General features: G+C 38.3%; 1 protein-coding gene across 1 annotated transcript in view; it reads right to left on the reverse strand.

Annotated features, from left to right (window-relative positions):
- Positions 1–2061: 2061 nt before the first annotated feature.
- LOC139454988 (proton channel OtopLc-like) overlaps positions 2062–13597 on the reverse strand; it is a 43114-nt gene continuing 31578 nt past the window's right edge. The window contains exon 10 of the mRNA XM_071236580.1: positions 2062–2855. Within this exon, the coding sequence (XP_071092681.1) occupies positions 2062–2855 (794 nt within the window). The remainder of the gene's footprint in view (positions 2856–13597) is intronic.

Here is a 13597-nt window from a genome sequence, read left to right on the forward strand (position 1 = left end):
ATTTTACCTTTCAGCGTAATAGATACATCAGAAATAGATACATCAGAAATAGATACATCGCATAAAACAAAAAGGTAATCAGTCACAAAACGTGATCAACACAGACCCACAAGGAGTTGTCAAAGTTAATCACCAGCGTTTTCGTTTCATCTGAGAAAAGTACCGCTATGCGCCTTTCAACTTCTGTCGACATTTTGTGTAAAGTTTCGGCGAAGAAGTTGCGGTACATGTTGTTTGTTTTTGCAGAATTTGAGGTTTAAGAAGCATTAATGGAACATCTAAGTATACATATCAGTATGACAAGTAGCAGTGTTTCACACTGACTGTTTTTTACAGATGTCAGTTGGTATGTATTAGAGTTTGAATGTTTTTAATGCGCTTTGTGACTCGAATGTGCACAAATACAGTGGAGAAGAAAATTAACGCTCTACATTCACCATCGATAAACTGAGTTTTTAGTAGGTTCCATAAGCTTATTAAAACGTAGCTGCGTAGACATTTGATCCTTTTCAAATATTTAACCAATATATTTTTGAAGGTTTCAACCATTCCTTCGCAATCAGTTTGTTCAAATTGAAAGCATATACCAATGGCGGCACATTTGAGCGGAAGTGTAAACATGGGGAATTTGACTAACTGCATACGAATTGTTTATTGACAGAAGAGTTGTAAAAATGACAAAAATGTGTTGGAAAATGTCTATTTTTGCGATGTTGCAAATGATATGGGCTTTGGGTAATAAAAACATCAATTCTTTTAACATGATGTTTCTGAGGGACATATATGTCCCTCTGGCACAGCAACTACGTTTTATGTAGGGACATATATGCCCAAATGGCATCCAGGGGGTTAAAGAGGTTGGGGGTAATAATAAACAATAAATCAACCTATATTCTTTATTCAGGATATTGTGAGCCTCAAAAAGAAGCTGCTTAAGCTATGTACAGTTACTGTGAGCAGGAGTAGCAGTGGTGGATCCTAGCTTCAATGCTATGCACATTATCCGATATGGTCAGTTCAGCGAATGTATATAGGATAACCAGCATGTTCAGTAAACGAACAGTAATGCATCTAAACAATTAACCTATCGCTACATGGCCATCAAGCAACATGATTGACCAATCAGAATGCCCTGAAGATACAGGATCCTTAACTTTGTCAAGCTTCAATCAAAGTGATAGACATTATTCCAAATACCTTGCAGGAAAATGTTTTGGAGCATATTTGCTTCTCAGCACAATTGACCATTACGTATAGATTAGAAAAATGCGAGAAAATCATGACAAACGGGACAAATAAAAAATCGAAATGGATCTGTTTCTATTAATGGGCGAAATATGTTATGAACGTGCTTGGTCACTCAGATAACCGGTCATTTTTGTATACAAAATATGAAAGGTACATTTCTTACTTAGCTGGATCCGTTGTGGTTAAGGGCCCGTGAAGATCCGGGGTAGAAAAGGTCTTCAGCAACCCATGCTTTCCGTAAAATGCGACTATGCTTGTCGTAAGAGGCGACTAACGGGATCAGGTGGTCAGGCTCGCTGATGCATTACATCGTATCCCAATTGCGTGGATCAATGCTCATGATGTCAATCACTGGATTGTCTGGTCCAGACTCGATTATTTACAGACCGCCGTCACATAGCTGGGATATTGCTGAGTGCGGCAAACAAACAAACAAACGTTGTGGTTAAGTGTGAGTGAAAGTAGAGAAGCCAACATCTGCTTATTTGTATTATATCTTCTTGATTACAGAGCATTCGAATGGCATGTTGCAAAACACAGAAGCTGACAATGTCCTGGCGTTTCATTACATGATGAGCATGAGTTTCATTTGAATACAGTCAAGACTTGAAAATCAATATCCATGAACATCTCCAGTTAAAACATATTTAATCACATCATTTAAGCATTAATCTTCCGGTATATCCGACTTCGTTTTGTAAGAATGCTGCCTACCGTTTCTACTGTGCAGGCAGATGCGATGGTTATGCGATTCACGTACGTTTCAAACGATTAAAACAAAACGTCATTGCTAACCACGTGCAGCTGGCCAGTTCAGATGTGCCTCTGCATCTTCCAGGCATTTTTCCAGATATTTGATAAGCACACAGAGGAATGAAATCGATAATAAATGCCTAGAGGTACTGATATATGAGTAAATATAGCCCATGCTTCATGTCCATAGAATTCCACCTGAATGGGGTTATGTTTGGGCTTCTGTGTTTGAAAGGTGTTCATTGCCCACATAGCGAAGTTGCACAGCAACAGAAAGGTTACCAACTCCCGACCAGGTTTCTTCCTAACCTGTATGGGAGTTGCAGCAGTCATACGATCTCCGGCCAAAATAAATATTGTCTGCATCGTAGCTTGTACCATCATCATTATATTGGAAACAATCGTCAGGGCACTCCTTTCGTCGTACGGATGTAAGATGGCAGCAACGAGACTAAAGATTGAGAAACACAACAGTCCAGTGTAGGAAATGAGGATGAGTGTGTCCTCCAGATCACCTTTGTGTTCTGAGTGGAAGCGATGGTGTTTCATCTTGTGGGCAGCAATAACAAGTGCCACAGTGGTGAGCAGATAGATGCAGGTGCCAGAGAGGTGTGTCAGGATAATAGCTGTGCTAGACATAGCCTCCTGGGCCGCTAGGACGTAGAACGCTATGATTGAGATGACTGACCCCACCGTGAGAAGGATGCCGAGAAATAACCCTCGGTTGGATCCTGCACAGTCCACGCTCATTCTCTGATGGCTCATGGCTTCATCGTCTTCATCTTCGTCATCAGAATCAGTGCGGCTTCTCCTCCGTCGGTATCCAACGTTCTTCCACATTACGTATAGAATGCCTGTAAAGCAAACGAAATAGATTTGTATCACACAGGACATGTATTGACTACATCCTGCATTCTCAAAGTGTGTTCACATTTGTTAAATACTGCAGTATTATTATCATCATTACTACATGTCAATGTATTCAAGAAACACTTCACAGAAACATGTTCTCATGATCATAATAATCAGAAAACATTAAATGCCCTAATTCGGAGCGTAATACAAATCCGGTGAGGGTGAAATCATCGTGTACTAAGCTGACTGTATGAATAACTAGACATGCCTGTTAGTGTCATATTACTCCGGACTGGTACAGGCAGCAACACATGGCATTGCCTAAAAGTCGGGCCGGGCCGGGCCTGGCCAAGACGGGCCAAAGTGTTATTGGCTAATTACTTCATTATCGGCGATCATACCTACATATTATTGATGCAACATACACACATGACATTAATGAACAATCACCAACCAAAAACGTGAAACATAATTAGGTATTTCGGAGTAAATCGTTTGAAATCCAGAAAGTGTAAGCGTCGCTGATCTAGGTAACATGTAAAAGAGCAATCGTTAAACGAAATAAGATTTGAAACGTATCAAAATACTTCTAGCTATCGCGATACAAATTTCCATCTGTCGGCATAGCGTTTATATTTATAGGATAGTACTGTATCTATGTAAATACCACTTAATAATGTCACTGTTCATCGTGTATAAAGCAGACACGTTGGTTAAAGTAGACCTCTTCTCCCCATATTCTCAACAGTCTCACAAGTGTTCGGTCCGACTTGGCCCGGGCTGTCAAAATCAACTTAAACCTCACAGATGTAACATGAAATGGATTCACACATATAGATTGGTATTATATCTACCTAAATATCTCTTTATAGTGTCTCAGATGGCGGTTTTTAAAGAAAACAAGGTGCTCAAAGTGAAGCGCTTTTCCCTCTACATTCTCAACATAGTCTCTATCAAAAGTGTTTGGATTGTGCTCGGTCCGACTTGTCCCGGGCTGTCAAAATCAATTATACACACAGATGTATCATCAAATGTGTTAATAACTGTAGCTTAGTGTTGTATTTACCTATAAAACACTTTATAATGTCACAGTACATCGTATTTAAAGAAAACTTGGTGCTCAAAGTGAAGCCCTTTCCCCTCTACATTCTCAACATAGTCTCTATCAAAAGTGTTTGGCTTGTGGTGGGTCCGACTTGGCCCGGGCTGGCAAAATCATCTTTAAACACAGATGTATCATCAATGTAGAGGGAAAAGGGCTTCACTTTGAGCACCAAGTTTTCTTTACATACAGCGATCTGAGACACTATAAAGTGGTATATAGGCAGATATAATATCATTTTCTCTTGGAACATCTATAAGATGTACAGCTACATGTATTTACCAAGAGAAAGAATCTACGTTTTTACTTCATTAAATAAACATTCACTCATTGAACATCTCCAACAATTTTGTCCATGTTGAGAACCACTGAAATGGTTAGTTCACTTGTTACATTTATATAGAACAGAACGATATTTGTGATTAAATATGATTGTGGATACATTTACCTTGGCTATATTTTAAAATTCAACAATAGGTTGCGTGTGGTTTGTTTGGAAGCATAAAATCAACTATTGTTTGTAAAAAACATTTGTGTGCGTTAATATATATGTTTTTTAAAGGAAGGGGTCTTTGAATAAATAATTATTTGTGTGGTCACAAACCCCTATCATGTAATTATATTTTCCTGAATAACATGTTGTTTGCATGTAAAAATGTCCCTGTTCACCTATATAGAAAGTCAATCAGCGAAATAAAACTGAGTAACATACTGTGTATTATAGATCCATAGAAATACGATTGCATAGAAGATCAATTCAGAATACAACAGGTGTAAGGTGTGGCTAATTGAAATGTATCTCGATGACTAATTGAAATGTATTTCGCAGGTAATAATCAATAAAAATTGTGACAGAAAAACAAGTGAAGGATTGAGTTGAATTTTAGTTTTGCGAAAAAGGTCCGTGGTTTCTGTGGATGAAACTAAGTTTGACAATGTTGCAAATGATCACTTTCTTTGACTTCATTACGGATTCCTCAACCTGTATCAAGGAGAATTGTTTACAGTTAAGTAAAATTCTAATTAAGATTTCTTAAAGCTGTCACGGTGGCAAATTTTTATCTCGAATTTGAAATAAGCGGTTAAATTTATATGTTTTGTTTTTTTGTTTTTTTGTTTAACGCCACACTTAGCAATATGCCAGCTATATGACGGAGGTCATGCAAATAATCAAGTCTGGCCCTGACATTCCAGTGATTGACATCACGAGCATCAATCCACACGATTGGGATAAGATGACATGCATCCAATCAACCAAGTCAGCGAGCCTGACAACCAACCCGATCCCGTTAGTCGCCTCTAACGACAACCATAGTCACCTTTTAATACAAGCATTGGTTGCTGAAGATCTGTTCTAACCCTGATCTTCACAGGTCCAAATCTATATGTATTTTTATGGTGAGGCGGTCGTGATCGGAGAATAGGTTCGAGAGTTCGGTACACACATTCGTGGTCAATATCTCTCATGTTGTGGATGATAGGGATTTTGTCATGTTTTGAAGAAATGTCATCACTGGCATGCTTTTGATGGTACACAAAACGTAAGCTTTACCTCGAACATGCTAGTTCCGGTCACAAAATATATGCTTTATCTTTTACTGATTTTTGTATTAATAACATTACAACGTTTCTCAAGGTTACAGACTCCAAGGATTCATTAAAGTGCATTTCAAGCACCTTAAATTGACAACTAACACCCTGTTCGCAAAACTCCTAACGATTTTTACTGAAAATAGATACGAAAACTTTAATTTGCTGAACCCGAGATTTGAATGACTGACAAATCCGTACTTTCTTGTGTTCTCATACATAAAACAGCAGTGTAAACATGATCTAACATGGCTTAATGTGGAATGTGTCTAGGATTGTAAACTCTCCATATTATTCAAAATTGTATGCATACACATGTGTCATCTCTTAACTGGTTTTGTGTCTCTACCCGCAAACATATGTGGCAAGATACACCTTCCAGGATAGTTGACAATGTGGACACTGACGAAAATTTCTACAACATGTCCAAACATTCCCAAACAGACAGAATCATATGCTTTCTGGAAGTAAATCCAGCACATCGTTGTTGTCGTTGTCGTTTTTGTCGTCTACGTCATCATTATCCTTCAAGGATAGTGGACGGTATGGACACTGGAATATTTCGAATATTGGAAATGTGTGCATTTTAATTAATATAAACACTATTTTAAGCGTCAGGAAACGGGATTTTTCTTGTCATGAATGGCGAGTATAACAACTTGGGAAGCTAGCTTGACATTTCGTTAGTACGGTCCTCATACTGTCTTTGCCTTGTTTCTCCTGAATCTCATTAGTTTCAAAAGAAACAGATAAATCGGTCATACAATGCTTTCATTGGATTTATCAAAAAGGACCATATCAGGTTTGTTCGCTTGGATACGTCTGACTCTGTATGTGGGCGTATTCCAGAAATTTTATATGTAATTATTTCCCACGACGCCCTAAACATATTCTGGGTCGTACCATTGATGGTCTCGGAGTCAAAACCACACATTACGGTAACAAGAGGATCGAACCATGCCAAAGATACTGTGTTTGTGTCAAGCTGGACATCAACTTTGACACAAAATCACACATTGACGTTTTCGAGTGGCAAGTGACTGGTTCTGGGTCGATTTGATATGTCACTTCGCTTGATTGACACTCATTTCTGTACCGTCCAGCACCATCAACAAAATAAACATTAACATTGATATTCAGTACTGCATCAATGGGTCGTTTAGGAAAATCCATTGAATGACTTGTTTTCAGTCTTGACATGCTTCACAAGAGGATCTTCAGATAAATAAATATGTGCAATAGTGCACGATTAAAATCAATCATGAAAGGCCTCCTTGTTAATCACACCATAGACGTTAAAATATGGTGATGATCCTCATCATAAACAACTATCATCATCATTATCATTATAATGTTTATGTTCCCGTCACAGTACATCGTATTTAAAGAAAACAAGGTATAGATATAAACACATTTGATGATACATCCGTGAGTTTAAGCCAAACACTTCTGATAGAGACTATGTTGAGAATGTAGAGGGAAAAGGGCTTCACTTTGAGCACCTTGTTTTCTTTAAATACAGCGAACGGAGACACTATAAAGTTGTATATAGGTAGATATAATGCTAGTCTATAGATTTAAAGACATTTGATGATACATTTGTGTGTTTAAAGTGCATTTTGACAGCCCGGGCCAAATCGGACCCAACACAAGCCAAACCCTTCTTCGTTTATAGATGTGAATACATTTGAATATTCATCTGTGAGGTTTAAGTTGTGCGTTTAAACACTTTTGATAGAGACTATGTTGAGAATGTAGAGGGAAAATGGCTTCACTTTGAGAACCATGTTTTCTTTAAATACAGCGACTTGAGACACTATAACGTGGTCTATAGGTAGGAATAATGCTAGTCTATATATGTAAACACATTTGATGAAACATTTGTGTGTTTAAAATTGATTTTGACAGCCCCGGCCAAGTCGGACCCAACACTTCTGACAGAGATTTTCTTAAGAAAATACAGTAAAAGTGTTTGACTTTAACAGACCAGTTTTCTTTAAATACGATGTACTGTGACATTATAAAGTGGTATATATGTAGATACAATACTAATCTATAGATCTTAACACATTTGATGATGCATCTGTCTGTTTAAAGTTCATTGTGACATCCCGGGCCATGTCGGACCCAACTTAAGACAAACACTTTTGATAGAGACTATGTTGAGAATGCAGAGGGAAAGGGGCTTCACTTTGAGCACCTTGTTTTCTTTAAATACGATGTACCGTGACATTATTAAGTGGTATATAGGTAGATTTAATACTAATCTATAGATGTAAACACATTTTAAGATACATATGTGCGTTTAAAGAAGATTTTGACGCTCGGGCGAAGTCGGACCTAACACAAACCAAACACTTCTGATAGAGACTATGTTGAGAATGTAGAGGGAAAAGGGCTTCACTTTGAGCACCATGGTTTCTTTAGAGACGATGTACTGATACATTATAAAGTGGTATTTAGGTAGATATAACACTGATCTATAGATGTAAACACATTTGATTATACTTTTATGTGTTTAAAGTAGGTTTTGACAGCCCGGGCATAGTCGGACCGAACACTTCTAAAAGGGATTTTCTTAAGAAAATACAGTAAAAATGCTTCACTTTCAGCACCTTGTTTTCTTTAAATACGATGTACCGTGACATTATAAAGTGGTATATATAGGTAGATTTAATACTAATCTATAGATGTAAACACATTTTAAGATACATCTGTGCGTTTAAAGTAGATTTTGACTGCCCGGGCCAAGTCGGACCCAACACAAGCCAAAAACTTCTGATAGAGGCTATGTTGAGAATGTAGAGGGAAAAGGGCTTCACTTTGAGACCCTTGTTTTCTATAAATACTGCGATCTGTGACATTATAAAGTGGTGTATAGGTAGATATAACACTAATCTATAGATGTAAACACATTTGATGATACATCTGTGTGTTTAAAGTAGATTTTGACAGCCCGGGCCAAGTCAGACCCAACACATGCCAAACACTTCTGATAGAGACTATGTTGAGAATGTAGAGGGAAAAGGGCTTCACTTTGAGCCCCTTATTTTCTTTCAGTAGAGCCATCTGAGACACTATAAAGTGATATTTAGGTGGATATAATACTAATCTATAGATGTGAATCCATTTGATGATACATCTGTGAGGTTTAAGTTGATTTTGACGGCCCGGGCCAAGTCGGACCGAACACTTTTAACAGGGATTTTCTTAAGAAAATACAGTAAAAGTGCTTGACTTTAACGGCCCAGTTGTCTTTGAATGCCATATACTGTGACATTATAAAGTGGTGTATTGGTAGATATAACACTAGTCTATAGATGTAAATACATTTGAAGATACATATTTGTGTTTAAAGTAGATTTTGACCGTCCGGACCAAGTTGGACCTAACACAAACCAAACACTTCTGATAGAGACTATGTTGATCTATAGATGTAAACACATTTGATTATACTTTTATGTGTTTAAAGTAGGTTTTGACAGCCCGGGCCATGTCGGACCGAACACTTCTAAAAGGGATTTTCTTAAGAAAATACAGTAAAAATGCTTCACTTTGAGCCCCTTGATTTCTTTAAATACGATGTACCGTGACATTATAAAGTGGTATATAGGTAGATTTAATACTAATCTATAGATGTAAACACATTTTAAGATACATCTGTGCGTTTAAAGAAGATTTTGACCGCCCGGGCGAAGTCGGACCTAACACAAACCAAACACTTCTGATAGAGACTATGTTGAGAATGTAGAGAAAAAAGGGCTTCACTTTGAGCACCTTGGTTTCTTTAAAGACGATGTACTGATACATCATAAAGTGGTATTTAGGTAGATATAACACTGATCTATAGATGTAAACACATTTGATTATACTTTTATGTGTTTAAAGTAGGTTTTGACAGCCCGGGCATAGTCGGACCGAACACTTCTAAAAGGGATTTTCTTAAGAAAATACAGTAAAAATGCTTCACTTTCAGCACCTTGTTTTCTTTAAATACGATGTACCGTGACATTATAAAGTGGTATATACAGGTAGATTTAATACTAATCTATAGATGTAAACACATTTTAAGATACATCTGTGTGTTTAAAGTAGATTTTGACGGCCCGTGCCAAGTCAGACCCAACACAAGCCAAAAACTTCTGATAGAGGCTATGTTGAGAATGTAGAGGGAAAAGGGCTTCACTTTGAGACCCTTGTTTTCTTTTAATACGATGTACCGTGACATTATAAAGTGGTATAAAGGTAGATTTAATATTAATCTATAGATGTAAACACATTTGAAGATAGATTTTTGTGTTTATAGAAGATTTTGACCGCCCGTGCCAAGTCAGACCCAACACAAGCCAAACACTTCTGATAGAGACTATGTTGAGAATGTAGAGGGAAAAGGGCTTCACTTTGAGCACCTTGTTTTCTTTAAATACAGCGAACGGAGACACTATAAAGTTGTTTATAGGTAGATATAATGCTAGTCTATAGATTTAAAGACATTTGATGATACATTTGTGTGTTTAAAGTGCATTTTGACAGCCCGGGCCAAATCGGACCCAACACAAGCCAAATCCCTTCTGATAGAGACTATGTTGAGAATGTAGAGTGTAAACGGCTTCACTTTGAGCTCTGTGTTTTCTTTAACTACTGAAATATGAGACAATAAAGTGGTTTATAATTAGATATAATACCAATCTTTAGATATAAAGAATGTTAGGAACTTTAGAAGTGCTTGGACAGTTATTAACACGTGTCGTGTCAGTCCTTTGACATTCGCGAATATCCACTTCCAGAAAACATCCTGTGTTGGTTTAACACGAATTAGTAAAGGTTAATTAGGGATGCCCAAGACGTTAATTAATGAAAGAAGAGTAGTCAAAACACTGTCGTTTTCTGCCCAGGACATCACACCCCGACACGCCAAGGTCGGTGAGAAGCATTCTAATCAAAGAATACACGCAGTCAAGACACTGACTTTTCTACGAGACTCACGGTATGTAGTCAAAATCATCAGTTTACTACATTGTTGAAGGTGCATTTTTATTCAAACTCAATTAAATGAGCAAAACTATACGTTTGTGGACATTTGAGATCTGCCTAGATATGCGCGTTTCGTTGTATTATTCTGCAATCCATTTTTAGTATTACCCGCTGGCCCGGCCCGGCCCGACTTTTCTTGGCCCGACTTTTAGGCAACCCCGCAACACACACGTGCGTGCAAGTGGCTATGTAAGTGCAAATATCTTGAACGCGATGTTTCACGATTTCCCATGTCACCCCATCTAGAATAGACAACCGTCGCCAGCCATGCACGACGATTTACCTCATCCATCTCAATTATCACATGGCAAAATGGCCTAAATGGGAATCAACTATCATATGTCAAAGTGGCCTATGGTGGGTCTCAAATATCATATGTCAAAATGGCCCATGGTGGGTCTCAACTATCATATGTCAAAGTGGCCTATGGTGGGTCTCAAATATCATATGTCAAAGTGGTCCATGGTGGGTCTCAACTATCATATGTCAAATTGGCCTATGGGGGGTCTCAACTATGAAATGTCAAAGTGGCCTATGATGGGTCTCAAATGTTATATGTCAAATTGGCCCATGGTGGGTCTCAAATATCATATGTCAAAGTAGACCATGTTGGGAATCAACTATCATATGTCAAAGTGGCCTATGGTGGGTCTCAACTATCATATGTCAAAGTGGCCAATGGTGGGTGTCAACTATCATATGTCAAAGTGGCCCATGGTTGGTCTCAACTATCATATGTCAAAGTGGCCCATGGTGTGTCTTAAATATCATATGTCAAAGTGGCCCATGGTGGGTCTCAACTATCATATGTCAAAGTAGACCATGTTGGGAATCAACTATCATATGTCAAAGTGGCCTATGGTGGGTCTCAACTATCATATGTCAAAGTGGCCTATGTTGGGTCTCAACTATCATATGTCAAAGTGGCCTATGATGGGTCTCAACTATCATATGTCAAAATGGCCTATGGTGGGTCTCAGCTATCACATGTCAAAGTGGCCAATGGTGGGTCTCAACTATCATATGTCAAAGTGGCCTATGGTGGGTCTCAACTATCATATGTCAAAGTGGCCTATAGTGGGTGTCAAATATCATATGTCAAAGTGGCCCATGGTGGGTCTCAACTATCATATGTCAAAATTGCCTATGGTAGGTCTCAACTATCATATGTCAAAGTGGCCTATGGTGGGTCTCAACTATCATATGTCAAAGTGGTCTATGGTGGGTCTCAACTATCATATGTCAAAGTGGCCCATGTTGGGACTCAACTATTATAGGTCAAAGCGGCCCAAATTGGGTCTCAACTATTATATGTCAAAGTAGCCCATGTTTGGAATCAACTATCATATGTCAAAGCTGCCCATGTTGAGAATCAACTATTATATGTCAAAGTGGCCCATGTTGAGAATCAACTATTTTATGTCAAAGTGGCCCATGTTGGGACTCAACTAGTATATGTCAAAGTAGCCCATGTTGGTAATCAACTATTATGTGTCAAAGTAGCCTATGTTGGGAATCAACTATCATATGTCAAAGTGGCCCATGTTGGGACTCAACTATTATAGGTCAAAGTGGCCCATGTTGAGAATCAACTATTATATGTCAAAGTGGCCTAGGGTGGATCTCAACTATTATATGTCAAAGTAGCCCCATGTTAGGAATCAACTATCATATGTCAAAGTGGCCCATGTTGGGACTCAACTATTATGTGTCAAAGTAGCCCATGTTAGGAATCAACTATCATATGTCAAAGCTGCCCATGTTGGGACTCAACTATTATAGGTCAAAGTGGCCCATGTTGAGAATCAACTATTTTATGTCAAAGTGGCCCATGTTGGGACTCATCTAGTATATGTCAAAGTAGCCCATTTTGGTAATCAACTATTAAATGTCAAAGTAGCCTATGTTGTGAATCAACTATCATATGTCAAAGTGGCCCATGTTGGGACTCAACTATTATAGGTCAAAGTGGCCCATGTTGAGAATCAACTATTTTATGTCAAAGTGGCCCATGTTGGTAATCAACTATTATATGTCAAAGTAGCCTATGTTGGGAATCAACTATTAAATGGCAAAGTAGCCCATGTTGGGACTCAACTATTATATGTCAAAGTAGACCATGTTTGGAATCAACTATCATATGTCAAAGTGGTCTATGGTGGGTCTCAACTAACATATGTCAAAGTGGCCCATAGTCGGTCTCAACTAACATATGTCAAAATGGCCTATGGTGGCTCTCAACTATCATATGTCAAAGTGGCCCATGGTGGGTCTCAACTATCATATGTCAAGGTGGCCCATGGTGGGTGTCAACTATCACATGTCAAAGTGGCCCATAGTCGGTCTCAACTAACATATGTCAAAATGGCCCATGGTGGCTCTCAACTATCATATGTCAAAGTGGCCCATGGTGGGTCTCAACTATCATATGTCAAAGTGGCCCATGGTGGGTGTCAACTATCATATGTCAAAGTGGCCCATAGTTGGTCTCAACTAACATATGTCAAAATGGCCTATGGTGGCTCTCAACTATCATATGTCAAAGTGGCCCATGTTGGGACTCAACTATTATAGGTCAAAGTGGCCCATGTTGAGAATCAACTATTTTATGTCAAAGTGGCCCATGTTGGGACTCAACTAGTATATGTCAAAGTAGCCCATGTTGGTAATCAACTATTATGTGTCAAAGTAGCCTATGTTGGGAATCAACTATCATATGTCAAAGTGGCCCATGTTGGGACTCAACTATTATAGGTCAAAGTAGCCCATGTTGAGAATCAACTATTTTATGTCAAAGTGGCCCATGTTGGGACTCAACTAGTATATGTCAAAGTAGCCCATGTTGGTAATCAACTATTATATGTCAAAGTAGCCTATGTTGGGAATCAACTATTAAATGTCAAAGTAGCCCATGTTGGGAATCATTTATTAAATGTCAAAGTAGCCCATGTTGGGACTCAACTATTAAATGTCAAAGTAGACCATGTTTGGAATCAACTATCATATGTCATAGTA

Source organism: Haliotis cracherodii, unplaced genomic scaffold (genome assembly GCF_022045235.1).
Source record: "Haliotis cracherodii isolate W230 unplaced genomic scaffold, xgHalCrac1.p SCAF_1, whole genome shotgun sequence".
In the NCBI taxonomy this organism is placed as follows: domain Eukaryota; kingdom Metazoa; phylum Mollusca; class Gastropoda; order Lepetellida; family Haliotidae; genus Haliotis; species Haliotis cracherodii.